Source organism: Epargyreus clarus, unplaced genomic scaffold, assembly GCF_041222505.1.
Source record: "Epargyreus clarus isolate Ecla_fem2 unplaced genomic scaffold, WU_Ecla_fem_2.2 ptg000005l, whole genome shotgun sequence".
Classification (NCBI taxonomy): Eukaryota; Metazoa; Arthropoda; class Insecta; order Lepidoptera; family Hesperiidae; genus Epargyreus; species Epargyreus clarus.
This window is the reverse complement of record NW_027332213.1, coordinates 15,299,185-15,319,830: the sequence shown is the minus strand read 5'-3', so window position 1 is coordinate 15,319,830 and position 20,646 is coordinate 15,299,185. Positions and strand designations below refer to the sequence as shown.

The 20,646-nt window shown below is 36.8% G+C and overlaps 1 protein-coding gene across 1 annotated transcript in view; it reads left to right on the top strand.

The window, feature by feature from the left end:
- The window catches only part of LOC140742407 (neogenin), a 191,249-nt gene that overhangs the window by 160,004 nt on the left and 10,599 nt on the right, over positions 1–20,646 (top strand). The window contains exons 4-12 of the mRNA XM_073073337.1: positions 2,923–3,067; positions 3,370–3,435; positions 3,880–4,063; positions 4,641–4,784; positions 7,802–7,966; positions 8,618–8,690; positions 8,968–9,162; positions 10,141–10,329; positions 10,774–10,944. Coding sequence (XP_072929438.1) covers positions 2,923–3,067; positions 3,370–3,435; positions 3,880–4,063; positions 4,641–4,784; positions 7,802–7,966; positions 8,618–8,690; positions 8,968–9,162; positions 10,141–10,329; positions 10,774–10,944 — 1,332 coding nt within the window. The remainder of the gene's footprint in view (positions 1–2,922; positions 3,068–3,369; positions 3,436–3,879; positions 4,064–4,640; positions 4,785–7,801; positions 7,967–8,617; positions 8,691–8,967; positions 9,163–10,140; positions 10,330–10,773; positions 10,945–20,646) is intronic.

Below are 20,646 nucleotides of genomic sequence, written 5' to 3'. Positions count from 1 at the left end.
CAAATACAAAAAGAGTCATTTTTGAAAAACGTAGAAACTCATACTAAGGGTACTGATAAATATAGAACAGAAACAAACCCGCTAGTACAAAAGTAGCAAGAAATACAAGGTTGGGAATAATAACATTTATTATTATTTTTCGGGGCTTTCAGCTCTCCAGGACCCCTGTCTTGCCAAAACAAAGTTTGTTTTCTATGTATATGTAATTTTGTGTAAATAGTTGAGACTTGAGCCAGACTAGTTTTGCGAAGGATAAAACAGTGCTGAAGGACGGAATTAAATTTCCCTTTTTAAATACGCGTGTCCTTGTGTTATGATGGACCGCAGTTATATTTATAAAAATCAAATCAAATCAAATCATTTTTTAAATTCAAAATAGGTTCTTTACAGAGCACTTTTTTAATGTCGATATAACTACCGCCACTTCACAAGGTGTTTCGTCATGGAGACGAAGAGGCGCAAACATTGAATTACATGATAAAACGCCTATTTATCTAATCATATTTAGAAGCGTTGAATAGGTTATTAGTAGATTATACTGAAATCTCGAAAGATAGAGCCAGTCTCATTCGCCCGGAGGTAATGGCGTTGGAGGTAAGGGTAAGGTTGTTGCCAATAGGGCGAATTACATTTACAGGCATTGTATGTGTCAGACACGGGTAGATTCAGACAAATCGTGTATATGTAGGATCATATTGTTGTGTTAAAATATTGTGTAGGAACACAATATATTGTGTAGGAACACAATATATTGTGTAGGAACACAATATTTTAACAGACGTGATCTGTGTCTGCATTTTTTTATAATATAAGAGTAGCAGACGAGCATGCAGTCCACCTAATGGTAAGTGGATACTGCCGCCCACGGACATCTGTAATCAACCCCTGATAGGATTAGATATTCCTACCTGACGTCGGCCACAGATGCGCCGCTACCCCCGAGGACTAAGCTGGAACGCCTCGGAAAGGTCTGTCTCCCTTACCACACCCTTCAAACCGGAACACAGCAGCGCCTAACACTGCTGTTATTAGGTAGAAATAGGTGTGATTTCTATAAAAGCGTGTACTTTAGTTTTTTTTAAACTATATTTATTGTCTGATACAGTGCCTGACACCCTCTATGTCTGTAGAATCTGTAGATGTAAATTAATTTAAGTACCCATCATTTTGTTGTCTGTGTGAGCTAATTCACATATTCATACTCATCCCAAATCCTATATAGGAAACTTTCTAACTACATGTTAGTTACCTAACTTTAGTCGGCGAAATACATTTCTTGCCACATCAGGGAGAGGTCAGCACTCTGCTCCAATAACATTGATCATTTCTAGAGCTTCGAGGAGCTTCGTGGTTGTCGATAGCGTTACAGTAATCAATCATTCAAGAGATTAATATCAAGTTTCTGCTGAATATTCTGTGCAAACGACATGTCATTAATAATCTGTGGGAAGAAAATACTGGCGAGATTATGCTAATATTTGCGGAGTGGAGTATACTAATCTGTTATGGGATATCTTTTCTTTAGATGTTTTCGAGGATTCGAACCCAAGAGGGTGAGGTGGCGGTTATCTTGGGAAGAAATAAAAACATGGACATTATGTTTTTATAGCGTACTTTACACACGAATTGAATAAAAACAAAATTAAATAGTGTCGATCAATTAAAAAAGTTAAAACTCACGTCTGAACTCCATTATTTCCAGTAAGCTATGAAATCTGCATATATTTTCATATACTTAGACATTTTATTCGGATTATAAACAAAACGTGCTGAAGGCGAACCTATGATTGCTAAATAACGTCCCAACCTTCTCATAAATTCTACCAAGTACCAAGAAATACCGAATAGATTCAAATAATTATAACAGTTAAGTAATAATACCGGTAACTCAATAACATAGGCTGTGTTCTGATCTCAAAACCTTGTTTTATTATTAAGACCAAATATATAAGAAGGCAAACGCGAAAGACATATTAGAAAAGTATTAGGGAAACTAATTTCAGTTTTATCTGTAGTTCTTCGGTCACTGAGCCTTGTGGCTGTCGATATCGTAGTGGCAATCAATCATTCGCAAGATTAATACCAAGTTTCTGTGAAGTATTCGAGCCAAACGACATGATACATATATGATTAATTTTAAGGGAGCATGCCAGAGAGATTTCCGAATACTTTGCTAGCGAAGAAATTGACTTCATGGCCACACTTGAAGGGATTTGAAACTTGTACGTAAAAGATCTAAAGTAATGTTGAGAAACTCTGGTACGGTATACAATTTCCCGAAATACTAGAAATATTGGAAATATTCTACGGTTACTTTTGAAGTAAGACTTTCTTTTGCAAATGCTGTCATTCTATTAGCTATACTTTCGATCGGTCTTACTATCTGACTTGACATCAGTTCTAGCTTCCTGTGTCTCAATAGAATTCATGATCTTTTACAACTGGATTTTCACATAAAATTTAGAAATTATATTCTTCTAGTAATTTCCGAAACGTTAAATATGATTGGAATATGAGCGTCTACTTAAAGAACTCCTCTTCTGGGTAACATTAGAAATTATTCTGGTGTTTTTTTCTTATCTGGGAGTTATCATTTCTTATTAATCACTAGTAGTGCCCACGACTTCACTCGCGTTTAAAAAGAAACTGAAAATTTGTACCTTGAATGACAGAATGGCGATCTGTCGAAAATTGATCGTACCAATTCAGTCGTGGGCTCATGTACAACAACTTTGCTAAAGATCGTCACATGATCAAGTGCATCACTAACGATTCTATAAAGGACATACAGACAAACATTCATTTTTATATATATAAAAGATTAAACCCATTTTAATTTCTAACGTATCTCACAACTGACCAATTCCATAAATCAGTTGAGGTGTGTTCTCACATACTCCAATTGTTAGATGTCTCTTTCAGATATGGATAAGCAGTTCACAGTGCATCCTGCAAATGGAACGGCCAGGGCTGGTCAACCTGCGGTGCTCACCTGCACCATCTACTCCGGCCCGAACGCCACCATCTCCTGGGAGAGAGATGGTAAACCCTTGCCGCAAGACGCTAGGTAAGTGGATGATCATTTTTCAGTAAAATGTATTTAAAGCTGTTGTGTGTTCTTTTACTCTAGACATTTTTTTCTGGTTGACTAATAATAAGTTTTTTTAATAATAAGTTTCTTATTTAATATGATCAATGTTATATTGTCATTCTTATGGTTATTTTGTCATTCTTATGTACAACACTGGATTTGGGGTTCATGTTTATCTCCCTCGACTTTAGTGATTTCGGAAGATCACCATCAATTTGAAATTGCTGACTAAAACAAATTGGGTCCACTTGAAAAAAAAATATTACTGTTTCTTTCAGGTATCACATACTGGCAAATGAGCTGATAATTATCGATGTGAAGAGAGAAGATACCGGACTGTACAGGTATAATACTTGAAATTATTAAATTGTCTTTCTGTAATACCCTCTCCTTAGGTTAATCAATTGTAGATGATGATTGTGAGGAACAATGATAGTAGTTGAAACTCGGCCTTTCGATCTGGGAGTCCGAGGTTCGAATCGCAGATATGTAGCTAAGATTTTTCAAAGGCGTATTTTGAATTCATTATCATTTGCCGTAGCGGTGAAGTAAATCATTGTGGGAAAACCTATACGCCTTCTTATTAGAATTCTTAAAAAATAGAAAATTTTTGAAGTCTACTTGTACCAATAGACAACATGTGAATGTATTTGCCTAGCATGATAGACTAAAGCCTAAAGACCCTTCACTTTGGCAGACCCGTTCCCAACGTTGGCACACTTGACATGGGTTGATGACAATAATGACGAAGATAACGATGATACTAATGATAATGATGATGTTTTCAGATGTAAAGCAACAAATCCCTACTTAAACCGTGTACCGGCAAGCCACGCCGGGAAGCTTCTGGTGGAGGAGTCAACGACACAAGAGGTTTCGTTTTTGGAAGTACACCATGAAGGGAACATCACGGCTGCTAGAGGCAGCAGGGTGGTGCTGCCGTGCCCAGTGCTGGGCTGGCCTAGGCCTAAGGTAAGGAGAACAGATTTGAAGATATTTTTTATGCATGAAGTTAAAGCGAACATCCAACTGAGTTTGTTCACATTAATACGGAGAAAATATAAAGTTTCTGAAGGAAATGACAAGTGCGTTGCTACTACTAGGAGATTATTATGTACAGTATAGCACTGTTGGCTGTGAAGTTTTAAAAAAGTATGTAGGCAATCTGATATTGCAAATACTGTCGCCTATGAAGAACAGTGCCGGATCTGTTTAGAAGCAAGTTTACATAAGGACCGACAATAATTTGTATTTGAATTATGAATGTGCTATCGAATGTGCTAACGATACTGTTATTACGCATGAAGATAGAACCTCTGGAAATTTTGACCTGCATGAAATCACTTCTACCACAATTATAAAATAATTTGGCGTGATCCCATTCTTCAAACTAAAACACAGCAGCGGTTTTCTGACGGATGTGATAGGCATATATAACAACACTGCCGCTGCAGTTAATCTACGTATGTAGATTTCTACTACAGTTAAGACTCTAATGAGGATTTGTCATCTCTGTATGCTTTTTCACATTGTCGTTTCTTTATTGTAGCTGATATGGACGTTGACTCCACCTGGTGATGGGCGGACCAGTGAGCTAGAACCCACTGATGAGATCCTGGTACTTTCCAATCTGGAGTATGATCAGGAAGGACTTTACTCCTGTTCTGTCGAAGGTCGTAGTGACCTGGCGAAGGTACGATATTTACTCATTATAGATTTTTGACTATTTTCATTGATAATGCCTTCATTCTGTTTTTTTTTTAATAATATAGGAGTAGCAGACGAGCACGCAGTCCACCTGATGGTAAGTGGGTACTGCCGCCCATGGACATATGTAATCAACCCCGGTTAGGATTAGATATTCCTACCTGAGGTCGGCCACATATGCGCCGCTACCCCTGAGGACTAAGCTGGAACGCCTCGGAAAAGTATGTCTCCCTTACCACACCCTTCAAAACGGAACACAGCAGCGCTTAACACTGTTGTTATTAGGCAGAAATAGGTGTGGCGGTGGTGCCGCCGGAGTCGAACCACAAAGGGTTCTACCACCTTCAGATATTTGTTACTTTTTTTGCCATAAATGTTCTGTCAAGAAGTTTTTTCCTTAAAATAACAATAATATATTCAATTATAATTACCATAATGACAGACTGGTATATTTTTATGACATGCTTTACGAATTTTACCAACTTAAATGTTCAAAGTAGCTGTTTTGAAAACACAAACAATTGTTGGTAGTTTTGTTTATAAGCCTAATTCTATAGATTTTTAAGCCTCCAAAAGAAACTCGGTTGTTATTAGGCTAATGAAATGAAGTTATGTAATGACTGGTACCAATTAACAATCTAAATATATATAACTCAAAGGTGACTGACTGACATAGTGATCTATCAACGCACAGCCCAAACCACTGGACGGATCGGGCTGAAATTTGCCATGCAGGTAGATGTTATGACGTAGGCATCCGCTAAGAAAGGATTTTGATCAAGTCTATCCCCAAGGGGATAAAATAGGGTATGCAAGTATTACTTCGTAAGGCGAGCGAAGCCGCGGGCAAAAGCTCGTTGTAACATAAAATTGATGTATTTATTGTTGAACAAAATTACTTATAACAATTTCATAAATATTTTACGGCCATATTTAAGGAAACCTCAGGAAGTACGCAATTAATTTCGATTTATATAATGAATAAAACATTGAGTAACTTGCTGAAGATGTTAAATTTAATATTTAACTTGATACCGGAAAATCCTGAATTCGTGTTATTTTATTAATATAAGGGTGCTTCAAAACTCGTATTTAATTTATAAGCGTAAGCGAGAGCGGTTTAGTTAACTAGAACGATAGTTAATTGTTCGTAATATATTTTTATTTAATTACATCAAACTTCTTTTGACAATTTTGAAGTCATGTACGATTTATTAGTTGAGATATTGACATTATATCAAGAACAATTTACAAAATCAGAATAAACAAAATACAAACGCATGTGTTAACAATTCGACATTTTGTCTTAACATCGACTGAGAGTTAGTTTTTACCCAAAAATATTTTGTTCCTTCGTAATCTATCGGACTACACTATACAAATGTCGCTATAAGTATCAGGAGTCACGTTATTTAAGTTTTATTACCTTAACGAGCTTTTGCCCGCGGCTTCGCTCGCGTTTCGAAGTAATATTTTCATCCTCTATTTTATCCCCTTGGGGGTAGAATTGATCAAAAGCTTTCTTAGCGGATGCCTACGTCATAACATCTACCTGCATGCCAAATTTCAGCCCGATCCGTCCAGTGGTTTGGGCTGTGCGTTGATAGATCACTACGTCAGTCAGTCACCTTTGAGTTATATATATTTAGATTAAAGACTTTCGTATCAGTCTCCCTCCAACTACATCGGCGAAGCTGTGGCCGACCTGAGGTGGGAATATCTTATCTGGGGTGGATTGCAGATTACATGGGCCGCAGTAACCACTTACCATCAGGTGGACTGAATGATCGTCTACTACACCTAAAAATAAAAAAATGAAATTACGCTGTCGCTTATACCTTGGACGGTGTTCCCCCAAAGCTTCCTCATTAAAAGCAAACGGAGTCGTATCATCAGTTCAAGATAATTGCTCTGTAAATCTCAATCTACACGTGTTTCGTGTTCATCTCGACGGATTCATGGAACGGTACGCGTTCTATTTACCGTTATGTAATTGTTAAGCTTTGATGTATTACTTAGAAATTTACACTCGGTGCTTATAATTTAGATTTTGTCTTAAATGACTGACGCTTTAAACGTAACCTGACGTACCTGACCAAATACCTGACGAGGAATGGGCAACATTATTTTACGAGTCAAATTAAGGCTATCATTGTTAACAATAGCTTAAAAAAACAAAACGCTTTCTACACTCACAGCCCCACACTAGGATTCCCTGTGTCTTGGGTGCCATGGACACACACATAGACAAATACACAAACACCCAGACCCAGAAACAGAAATCTAAATTCATCATTTAGATATCTGTCTGGCCGGGATCGAACCCGGGACCCTTTGCGCGTCAGACCGGTATGGTGGCCGCTCCGCCACGCGGGTCGTCGCTTAAGCAGCTTGTAGCTCTAGCGATTAAGTGGTGGTCAACCTTGGTACAATATGCTTAGGTTCCGAGTCGTCAACGCAACTGTCAAAAGTTGCCAGACTAATATTTAGTACAGATACCATAGATATAGGATGTATTTTTAAGTCTATGACAGAGACAGTAGACGCATTCGTCTGTCATTACAGATAATATCTTTTATTCGAAATATTATTTCGAATAAAATCAATCATGCACCGCTCGTTCTGGGTTCGATATCCGACTAAGCAGATATAAAAAACGAATATAGTTACTGTTCTGCATCAAGATCTTTGTATCATTTTGTTTAATAGCAATCACTGCACAAATAAACAAACAGTATGGTATTTCGATTCGAAGCCCGGTTTCACTTGGCAATGGCGGAGATCGTCTGAGGCCCGGGGCGGAAGGTTGAATGTGGGCCAGTCAAAAAAAAACAATATCTTTTACAAATGTGTTTTAGAAATTTTCCACCAATGTCACCGTGTTTCAGCGACCCCTCCTTAACCCTTCACCGGTGAAACTCGGCGACTTTTTCAGCGATTGTATCACTACTGATTCGCTGCAAATAGTCACAGTATGTAACCATGCTAAATAATTTATTCCAGTCTTTCAACGTAACATTAACGGAGCCAGTGAAGATAACTCTCCCGCCGTCGTCGAAGGAGGCTCTCCGGGCGAGCACCGTGCGCTTCAACTGCACGGCCACCGGGAGACCGGAACCCATCATCTCCTGGTATAAGGATGGACAGCCTCTGATACCTCTGGGACGAGTGAGTAGTGAAGTAACCCCTTTTTAGATGTCAATGTGCATATTTATGGTTACGTTTAAGACATGTGTTTTCTCAAACGATTTTACAAAAATCGCTTATTGAGAAAATTACAAAACTTCGTTGCTATTTTAAGATAGAAATAGGTGTGCCAACAGTGTCTCTGGAGTGGCCAAAATGGGTTTTACCACTTTTACGTTAGCGGGTCTCCCTTGACCGTCTCCGTGACCAATCCATACTGAAAGTTGTCAAAACTACTACTTAATAGTAACAACAATCGTTCACCTATTTCTATCTAATAACAACAGTGTTAGGCGCTGCTGTGTTCCGGTTTGAAGGGTGTGGTAAGGGAGACAGACTTTTCCGAGGCGTTCCAGCTTAGTGCTCAGGGGTAGTGGCGCATCTGAGCCCGACCTCAGGTAGGAATATCTAATCCTATCTGAGGTTGATTACAGATGTCCATGGGCGGCAGTAGCCACTTACCATCAGGTGGACTGCATGCTCGTCTGCTACTCCTATAATATAAAAAAAAAACTACAACAATCGTGCTTTCCAAAAGCGGAAGTACGCATTTTCATGTAGGTATATGTAATTTATGTTATGCGATGTAAGATTTTCATATTAGAAAAGTTATTTGAATATGTTTTTTTGCAGTTCAATCTACGTAACTCAATAGACAGGAAACGCATCGAATTAGTTATCAGCGGTGTTACTTCAGACGACGCAGGTATAATTATTTTATTGTCTTTCGTGTTAATACAATAGTTTTAACTTTAAAGTTATTTAAAACTATAGAAGACAAAAAAACAAAAGACAAGGTTTAAGGTCTTGATTTATTAAGTACCTAAAAAGACACTTCTGTACGCATGGTGACTATAGTACATAAACTACTGCAGTATTTTTATACATCTGTGCAAAAATAACTGTCGCGCGATTCCTTAACTGCCTACATTGCACTTATCGGTACATCGCTAAGATACATAACTTGATTAACTCTCCCCCAGGTATATACCAATGCTTCGCCAGCAACCCAGTATCGGTATCGTCCGGCTGGGCGCAGCTAAGTGTTCGTGGTGCGCCCGCAGCCGCTGCACCAACTGCTGTAGCGTGCGCGCCCGTTGATCCTCGTCGGGTGGAGGTGCGCTGGCGACCAGCTGCTGCACATGTTGCTGCATATACTGTTGATGTCACGCCTAGAGGTAAGAGTGTACTGTGTGACGTCACTGATGACGTCATGCCTAATACCGTACGTACGTACCGTCGACGTTACGCTCTTTTACATCGTTGATATCACGCATAAAGGTGTACCCGCGTATATGACGTCATGTCTAATACCATAGTGTGCGCCCATAAACTCGCATCGCGTTGGTGCGCTAGCAACCAGCTGCCGCGCACGTTGCTGCATATACCGTTGACGTCACGTCTAGAGGTAAGAGTGTATTGTGTGATGACGTCGTTCTATAGCTAGTGCGTTTGATGCCGTAGTGTGCGCGCTTGTTGACCCGCGTCGGGTGGAGGTGCGCTGGCGATCAGCTGCCGACACGTCGCTGCGTATACTGTCGACGTCACACGTAGAGGTAGGAGCACGTTGCATGACGTCATTGCATTGACGTGCACGCCCGTAGGTTCGCGTTGGGTGGAGGTGCGCTGGCGACCGGCTGCCGCACATGTCGCTGCCTACACTGTTAATGTCACTCCCAGAGGTAGGTACTTAGCGTGACGTCACCGATGACGTCATTTTATAGCTAGTGAGTCTGATGAAGCAATATGTGTGCCTAATGACCCGCGTGTGAGTAGGTTCGCTGACGACCCACCGCCACATATGTTACTGCGTATGCCGTCGACGTCACACGTAGAGGTAGGAGTGTCCTGTGCTATGTCACTAATGGCATCATGTGTAATACCGTATAATAGTGTGCGCTCGTTGACCCGTGTCGGCCGCCGCGGCACTCCAAAATTCAACACTCCAAAGCTAATGCATCTGTAGCGAAAGAGACCGCTGTGTAAACTCATTGAGGACTTCTGGAACTATGCTGAGTAGAGATTGTGCCTAGAGGTATGAGTGATTATTCCAATGTTGGGCATACGTTTATTTCCACAACTCTGAGAAGTGAAGTGTACCACGCTTATACCAGAATAATAATGCATGTTAATAACTCAGTTTAACTTTGTCTCAGACAAAGCCGGCGGAGCCTTAACCGGGCAACCGCACCTGAAGACCGAAGAGGTGGTGACAGTGCGGGACGTGTTGACACCATACTTCTTCCAAGTACGAGCCTTCATCCCCGTGTCGTCGAACGAGACGCTGAACTGGCGGGGCGTGGCCAGCGACATGTCTGAACGGGTGGTCTGTCAAGGACAAGGAAGTGAGTGCTAAAAATGTTCCAAAAGACGCTTCCTACCCTCACAGCCCCACTTTAAGATTCCCGGTGGCGTGGGAGGCATGGAGACACACTTAGACAAATACTCAAACAGAAATCTAAATTCTAATTTACATATCTGTCTGACCGAGAATCGGACCCGAGACTCAATCCGAATCGGATCGGGATCGCTCCAATACGTCAATATAACGCACACACAGACACACACATACACATGAGCATGAACGTATATCATGGCAAAAAAAAATTAGTCTATGGTATGCACAAACACGTCTGGTTATTTGTAAGTGATATACACATGATATACACAGGTAGCTGACTAATTACGTGTTGGCGTAATCCACAACCTACTGTATATATTGAAAATATTCTATCCGCGCTGTTGGATTACCTAGTAAATTAATAAATAACGCCGATTTTTTCCAATAGTACCATTCAGACTGATAAAGCTCGATGATGAAGCGGTCCTGGTGTCGTGGAAGCAGTTCTCAGAACAGAACCCGGGCGTGGCTCAGTGGATCCTGCAGTACAAGGCGAGGGACGACTCCGAAGAACACAACGTTACGCTTGATGCCAGTATTTATAACTACACTCTGCATGGTAAGTTATAAAGTATAGTCAAATAGTATGCCTAATGTATCTCTCCATGAGATGATGCATAATACATGTAATACTCAATTAAATAATAATACTAGCTTAGTTATCTTTATACGTAATAGGGGTAATGTAAACAAAAAGCATTTATTACATTACTTGAAGCCATTGAGCCATTATTTGAAGGTGGTAGAACCCTTAGTGGTTCGACTCCGGCGGCACCACCGCCACACCTATTTCTACCTAATAACAGCAGTGTTGGGCGCTGCTGTATTCCGGTTTGAAGGGTGTGGTAAGGGAAACAGACTTTTCCGAGGCGTTCCAGCTTAGTCTTTAGGGGTAGCAGCGCATCTGTGGCCGACCTCAGGTAGGAATATCTAATCCTATCTGGGGTTGATTACAGATGTCCATGGGCGGCAGTAGCCACTTACCTTCAGGTGGACTGTTTGCTCTTCTGCTGCTCCTACATTATAAAAAAAAAACCTAGATACTTTGTTAAAACTTAATTTAAAGGAGATTGTAATGTTTACATTCCCCTTTAGTAAAAGTTTGCCAGTTGAAGAGTATAATATTAGATATAAGCTAAATATAACTTTGCATACTGCAACGTGCAATCATAATAAATTTCTAGATTTTATAAAACAGTTGAACAACTATCCGTCTTTTATGTGCTAGAATATTGTTTTGACATTTCTGCCAAAAACTTGGCAACCAAACCTGCTTCTATGGAGCAGAATAATAATTTAAAATTATTGACATCCAATAATTTCAACTTGACATTGAATAATTTTAATTAATTGACAAGACAACAGAGTGCACCTCTGGCAATTTATATAATTTACAACCATTTATGTCATATGGTAATTCATTTAATAATATTGACATTTTAATAAATAATAATGTGAATAATTCATATGAATGTAATAATAACAAACTACTTAAGAAACATACTTCAAGTAAATGTTCTATCAACCTGGTGCATCAGAATATTCAAGGTATGATAAGCAAGGATCCAGAAATAGAATTATTTTTAAATATAGTAATAGTAATATAGATATTCTTTGTATAACAGAACACTGGTTGAAAACCGATCAAGCCCTATTTAATTTTTGTAAGCATCAGGTTGCCAGCTCGTTCAGCAGAGCAAACATGATACGTGATGGTTCCCTCATATTTGTTAATAAAAATATAAAATATAAAGAACGAAAGGACATTGTGAACCTGTCTGCTGAGCGAGTTATTGAAATCTCTTGTATAAAGTTTGACCAGTTCCTGGTTGTTAACGTATATAGACGATATTGCATCTTATGAGGAGTTTGAAAAGATAATGGAAGAAGTTTTATTTAAAATCTCGAATTCAAATAAGGGAAGGGATTTTTTTGTCAGACTTACCGGAGCAATCTTTCCTATTAATTACCAATACTAGCCTCGGTTTCACCTGTAAACCGAGTTAATTAGTGGTTATAACGCAACGATGACGACACGCAAGGCCTTCGCTAACCAGAAGGAGTCCCAGCTCCAGGTTGCGTTGCAGGAATTAAAGATTGCTAAGGACTGGTGTGATCAGCTAAATAACAAGAGGGATGAAAACGAACGGGAACTGTTGGAAATTCTTAATAAAAATAAATCGTTAAAAAGCGAATTAACCGATATTCACTTACAGTATAGTACTGTATGTGAAGAGCGGGATAAACTTATGTCTATTGTTGAAGGGTTCAAAAAATGTTGTGATGAATATGCGGTAGCATTAAAACCTATATCCTTATTAGAAAAACAATTGTATGAAGCCCAGCAACAAATTATGAGGCTTGAATCAGTTACCCATAAGTCCGAAGAAGAAAAAACCCAATGTTTGTTTGAGGAATTAATAAATTGTAACCATACTTCTGTTACTGCTGCTTCTAGTAATCCCAACACAAGTATCATAGATTTAACAGGCAATGACACAATATATTTTGCCTCTACGAAGGGAATTACTCGGTGCAGCAAATACAAGATTAAAAAATATGTTAAAATCAATAGATATATACAGAAAACTCAACATTTGTTAAAAACTCAAAAAAAATCCTAAAAACTGTGCCAACCACAAAAATGAGGTTGAACTTACTGCAAGAGTTAAATTAATGTACAGTAGAGTTAGAAAACAATACATTAAAATACGAAGCTGAAACACAGTTACTAAACTCTGAAATAACAAATTTAGAATCCTCACTGCAGATGATGACCTGCATGTATGAAAAAGCTCAGGCTTTGGTCGAGAGGCACTCTCAGGCTCTGACCGACCTCTTGGAATTAAATAAGTTTAATGCTGCCCGTTTGCAACTTTTGGAAGGTGATTTATTGTCATGTGGTTGCAAATGTCTCAGCGAGTCACAGCCGGGGTGTGGGCTTTCACCTCCATCTTCTACAAAATAAAACATCAGTCATCACTGTGTGTCAGCTCGAGTTCATTAAATGTAACCAACAGTTCCTCCAAGTATAGTAATGGTAATGTAACAATATACTGCGATGAAATTGGTAAGGACATGGGAAGTTTGCTGAGTTCTCTCTCGGGACGATCAGTATTAAATAATTGTATGCCTAATGCATCTCTCCATGAGATTATGCGTAATATTTATAATACTCATTTAAATAATAATACAAGCTTAGTTGTTTTTATAGGAAATGGGGGAAATGTGAACAAAAAGCAGTTATTACATTTATTGGACACATTGTTAAAACTTAATTTAAAGGATATTGTAATGTTTACATTCCCCTATAGTAGAAGTTTGTCAGTCGAAGAGAATATTATTATAATTAGATATAAGTAAAATATGACTTTGCACACTGCAATGTGCAATAATAACAAATTTAATTTGATTGATACCAACTAGTTTAGTACGAATTATTATTTGACAGGGGATAATTACTATCTCCCTAGATTTTTAAAAGACGGATAGCTGTTGTGCTAGAATATTATTTTTTATATTTCTGCCAAAAATTTGGCAACCAAATCTGCTTCTATTGAGCAGAATACTAATTTAAAATTATTGACATTCAATAATTTTAATTTGACATTGGATTATTTAAATTAAATGATAAGACAACAGAGTGCACCTCTGGCAAATTATTTAATTTACAACCATTTATGTCAAATGGTAATTAATTTATTAATATTGACATTCCATTCAATAGTAATGTAAATAATTCATTTGAATTTAATTATAATAAGCTAATTAAGAGACATAGTTCAAATAAATGTTTCATAAGGGTGAACTTAGTAATAATAAAACTAGCAATAAAAAGTTTTCATCTCTAAAAATATTGCACCAGAATATCCAAGGGTTTTCAAGTAAGGAGCTGGAAATGGAGTTATTTTTAGAGAGCAATCATTATGACATGATGTGTTTAATAAAGCACGGGTTAAAACAAGGCGAAGACCAAATCTATATATATAAAAGAAAGTCGTGTTAGTTACTCCACTTATAACTCAAGAACGGCTGAACCGATTTGGCTGAAAATTGGTGGAGAGGTAGCTTAGAACCAGGAGACGGACATAGGATACTTTTTATCCCGTTCGACCGCGTTTCATTGAAGTCATTTTATAACTCAAGAACGGTTGAACCGATTTAGCTGAAAATTGGTAAAGAGGTAGATTAGAACCAGGAAACGGACATAGGATACTTTTTATCCCGTTCGACAGCGTTTCCGTGAAGTCATTTTATAACTCAAGAACGGCTGAACCAATTTGACTGAAAATTAATCGAGAGGTAGCTTAGAACCAGGAAAAGGACATAGGATACTTTTTATCCCGTTCGACCGCGTTTTCGTGAAGCATTTTATAACTCAACAACGGCTGAACCAATTTGACTGAAAATTGGTGGAGAGGTAGCTTAGAACCAGGAGACGGACATAGGATACTTTTTATCCTGTTCGACCGCGTTTCCGTGAATAAATAAGAGTTGAAAGTTTGTATTAAAGTCCCCCAGTTTTGATGCAAATCTATATGAAAATTGGTATTTGATAGGATTTCGATAGAAAGTAATTAAATATCTATTTTACGATATTTGCAAAATCAACCCTTAAGTTGGTTAAGTAGGGGTTGGAATTTTATATTAAAATCCGTTAATTTGGAAGCAAAAACTGTAAAAATTTGCATTTGGCTTTAGAAGACACTTCGTTTAGAAATCGGCAGATTTTGAAGCAATGTCTATGAAAATTGGAATTTAGCTTTTTGATTCAAAATAATAGAACACCTTTTTCACCGTTTTTGGAAAATCAACCTTTAGGGTCGTTTAATCGGGTATGGAACTTTAATTTAATATCCGTTAATTTGGAGCACTAAGAAAATTATCATAAGACATAATGAAGCATCTGAGTCACTGTTTGTTTTTTTAGATCAACCCTTAAGACTGTTATAAATCGCCTTTCTATTTACACACCTGTTTCAGCATTTTTAGCTATTCAACAACCCGATTAGAGTACTATAAGTAAATAAACTTTCTTTAAAAAAAACCGTTGTTGAAGTTATAGGTACTTCTTTTCGCGTGTTTGTAAAAAAATAACAAAAAATACAACCGACTTCTATGTCACTACAAAGTAAAAAATAATTCGAACGAAATATATTGAGCGCCGACTTCAGAAATATGTACTAAACCAACATTTATTTGAATTATTTTTTACTATGTAGTGACATAGAAGTCGGTTGTATTTTTTGTTAAATAATTTTCTACCCTTTTTAGTGATGACATAATAACATTTATATTAATACAATATAAAATTGTATAAACGTGATCATGAATTAAGGTACGGTCTGAATTTACATTGATTGGAACCGCCCGCTCGCAGGGCGCTGCCGCGCCCTGCCCGCTTAGTTTTATGTGTTATGTGTTCCAACCTAACCTAACTAAATAGTCAATGATTTGCAATTTCATTAGAACCTCCTACACCAAATATCTTCAAACATGACTCAATTATTCCCATCGGTTGAGGAGTTACATATTTTGTCTCCGAGCCACATTATCAGACCCTTAAATAGTCAATGATGAACTGACTTTGCAATTTCGTTAGAACTTACACCAAATATCTTCAAACACAACTCAAATATCCCCATCGGTTGAGGAGTTACATATTTTGTCTCCGAGCCACATTATCAGACCCTTAAATAGTCAATGATGAACTGATTTTGTAATTTCATTAGAACCTACAATAAAAAATAACACAATAAAAAAATAATTATTAAAATCGGTTCACTAACGGCGGAGTAATTCGTGTACATACATAAAAAAAAGATACCGGCCGAATTGATAACCACCTCCTTTTTGAAGTCGATAAAAAAATAACAGAGTGCAGAGAGGTAGAGTGAATTTTATTTAATTGTATTTTTTATTTTCCTGTTCTCCTGTGGCCATTTCCTAATATTTACCAGTAGTTTATGGACATAATACATAAATTACACGAGTGAAATCACGAGGTACAGATAGTCACTCATAATTAGGTGGTACGAAGTTCACCGGGTCATCTAGTAAATTATATAAACCACTCAATTGCTAGTTCGTTCAGCCGTGGATCAGCTATCCATGGTGGATCATTAATAATATCTCGTAAAGGTATAAAATCAAGAGAACGCCTGGATATAGTCGGTCTCTCGGTTGAACGTGTTATTGAATTGTCATGTGTCGAGCTGGACAGCCTTGTTGTAGTTAGCGTGTGTAGGCCCCCTAATATAGAAACATTTTCTAGATTTGAAAGTGTAATGGAAAATGTTTTGGATATTATTTGCAAATGTAAAAAATATGTTGTTGTTTGTGGTGATTTTAATGTGAATATTTTAGAAAATAGCACATTGGCAGTAAAATTACTTTCCTTATTTAAATTATATAACTTAGAATATACTTTCTTTGAGCCAACCAGGGTGACTTCGTCATCTGCTCCTTGCATTGATAACATTTTCTGTAACTGCACTATAGTTAATAAATCTTTAATGAATCATATTAAATCTGATCACAAGGGGCAGTTTATACATATCCAATACAACATATCTAAGGAAGGGGACATACAGTTTCTTCATAGACAAGTCATCGTTTAGTAAAATATAATAAAGTGCTACTTAATAAGTTGTCAGTTCTGAATCATAGCACTTGTGTTAATAATTTATATTCTGCATTTTTCTCCACGGTTCACACAGAATTTAAAAAAAATATTTTCTGAAGTTAGTTATCAAAAAAGTTCTAGATTTAGTTTTTGTGAATGGGCTACTAAAGAGATTCGTCTCAGTACAAGTAAACTGTTCGAGCTTTATAGTGAAAGAGAAAATAACTGTAGCCCACATTTCAATGATTACGTTCGTAAGTATTCAAAAAAATTTAAATAGTTTGTATAACGGCCAAATCTAAGTTCATACATAATAAAATAAAAAATGCAGACAATAAAATTAAAACAATCTGAAAAATTATTAATGCTGAGACACGAATTTGCAAATTAGGTAGCAATAACCTATCTCTTGCTACTGAACATGGTCAGATTACTTGGGGTAAAGAAATTGCACAAGAATTTGAAGCTTTTTTCTCGAATAACGCATTTAAAACCACTAAAATTTTAAAATCATCCCCAAGTCAAGCACACATTTTCTTAAAGAGAATTTAAATCAGTGTCCCATTAAATTTAAATTTAGACATATTTTAATTGAAGACATATTAAAGGCGTTTAAATAATTAACAGTTAAAAATACAGAGGACATTTGGGGAATGTCAGTAAAAGTCTGTAAATCAATCAAACTTTAGCTCCCTACTTAGTCACTATTTTTAATATGTGTGTTGATCAGGGCTGTTTCCCTGATTTAATGAAACATAGTATAATAATACCATTGTTTAAAGCAGGTGATACTAAAGATCCCAACAATTATAGACCTATCTCAGTACTGCCTGTTCTAAATAAAATTCTTGTTGCTACATTTTAAAGTAAATAATCTTCTACACCAAAGACAATTTGGCTTTACTAAAGGCCGTTCTACTACTGACGCTGGTGTTCAATTGCTGCGACATATTTTTGATTGTTGGGAACAAGCACATGATGCTATAGGTATATTTTGTGACTTGTCTAAAGCTTTTGATTGTGTTGATCATAAAACCTTATTGTTAAAATTACAATAACGACGATGCGACGAAAACACACTGATATGTTTGAAAAAAATAGTAACCACCATGACTTTAATACTAGAAATAGAAATAAATTAGCAATTCTTAAACATACATTATGTAAGGTGGCAAGATCTTTCATGTCTCTTTCATGATCATAACTGTATTAGCTACTACAATAAAATACCTGGCCACATTTTGAATCTCACAGAAAAAAAGTTCAAACATGTCGTTAAACAAACGCTATGTAAAAAAGCGTATTATAAACTAAGTGATTATTTGACTGACAAAACGGTGTGGTCTGAAGTAGTTCCAGATCCATATGTACCATTAGGTTAAGTTTAACATTGTAAAAAACATTTTTTTTTAAAGATGTGTTATGGAGTTTCTTTCGCCGCTTCTTCTCCATAACGAAACACCTTGTGAAGTGGTGGTAGTTGTATTGGCATTCAAAAAGTGCTCTGTAAAGAACCTATTTTGAAAAAAAATGATTTGATTTCATTTGATTTGGAATTGTTGTTTGTGGGGACTTTAACATCAATATACTAGAAAATATACCTCAAAGTAAGAAATTTATTCTGCTTTTTAAATCTTATAACTTGTACAATATTTTCCGAGAACCGACTAGGATAACTGCTATGAGCTCAACCTGTATAGATAATATTTTTTAGAATCTGATCATTGTGGTAAATTAGCAGTTTTCCCTAGGAAAGTGTAGAAGGTTCAAAAAAAGAAAATTAAGTTTGTTCCTATAAATAATAACCGCCTTGAACTATTTAAAAACAATTTGGCTCAAAAAGTTCCGTTGTTGCCATGGTGACACATGGTGCACACATGGTGACCCTGATATATTATCTAATTCTATGTTTAATCTGATCAGTGGCGAATTTGGCAAAGTTTTTAAACCCATAACTTTAAGTGACACTGCCAAATTTAGTGAATGGGCAACTAAAGTAGACCCAAATTATATGAGCTATATTATGAAAGATCTTATAATCATGATGTTCAATTTGGGGAATATGTAAAAAAATATTCTAAAATATTTAAGACGGCCTGTTCCTGTGCTTAGTCTCTATATTTAAGAAATAAAATTAAAAAATCATCAAATAAAATTAAAACAACGTGGAATATTATTAATAGTGAAATCAATAAGACTTGACATATCAGCAAGACTTTAATTTAAAAATAAATAGTATTGATGTAAAAGGGGATCCAGAGGTGGCATCACAGTTTGAGAATTTCTTTACTAATATGCCTATTTTAACAACTAAAACTTTGAAATCATCTCCTATTTCCGCTGAAAACATACATAAACAAAGTGTAAATGAATGTAGCACAGGATTTGAATTTTCAGTTGTTAATGCGAATGCTATTATTAATGCCTTCAATAGTCTTGATTCTAAAAAAACGGCAGATCTATGGGGGCTCTCCATCAAAGCCGTTTCATCCATTATCAATCTTATTGCATCGCACTTAGCTTCTGTGTTCAATGCTTGTGTCACTTATGGTGTTTTTCCTGACCTTATGAAACAAAGTAGAGTGATTTCCTTATTTAAATCGGGAAGTATTTCTGATGCAACCAATTTTCGGCCAATTTATATACTACCAACATTAAGTTAAATTTTTGAAAAACTTGTTTTAAATGAACTGCTGAAATATTTTAATAAAAACAAAATACTTCATGACAACCAATTTGGTTTTAGAAGGAATCGCTCTACTATAGAAGCAGGGAATGAACTGTTAAAGCATATTTATGAGGCCTGGGACGACTTGCGTGATACTCTAGGTGTGTTTTGTGATTTATCTAAGGCCTTTGATTGTGTCCAACATGAGCCACTTGTCAGGAAATTACACCACTACGGAATCAGGAACAAGGCTCTCAACCTTTTGACTTCTTACTTAAATAATATAATTCAGAGGGTGATGTAAATGGTACATAATCGTCCGGCGCTTCTGTTACAATGGGCGTGCCACAGGGTTCAATACTCGGTCCATTCCTGTTTTTTAATTTATATTAACTTGCCCTACTATGTAGGGAATAATCATGAGATTGTATTGTTTGCAGATGACACTTCACTTTTATTTAAGAATAAAATACAGTTAAATAATTATGACGAAGTAAACAATGCTCTCTCAAAAGTGATCCATTGGTTCAATATAAATCTTCTTCTTAATGAGAAGAAAACTAAATGTATCAAGTTCTCGTTACCCAACGTGAAGCATGTTGAAACCAATGTGCTATTAAATGGAACGGTTTTAGATCCTGTGGAGTCAACTGTTTTCCTAGATGTTACTGTTGACGCCAAATTGCAATGGGGTTCCTATATAGATAAATTATTGTCGGGTAGACTCAGTTCGGCGGCACATGCTGTTAAAAAAAATAGACTTCTAACTGATGTAGAAACAGCTAGAATAGTTTATTTTAGTTACGTTCATAGCATTATCGCCTATGGTATATTGCTATGGGGGTGCTCGTCACACCTAAATGATATTTTTATATTGCAAAAGAGAGCTATACGAGCTATCTACGGCCTGACTCTAAGAGTGAAACTAAGAGAACTGTTTAAAGAAATAAATATTCTAACTGTTATAT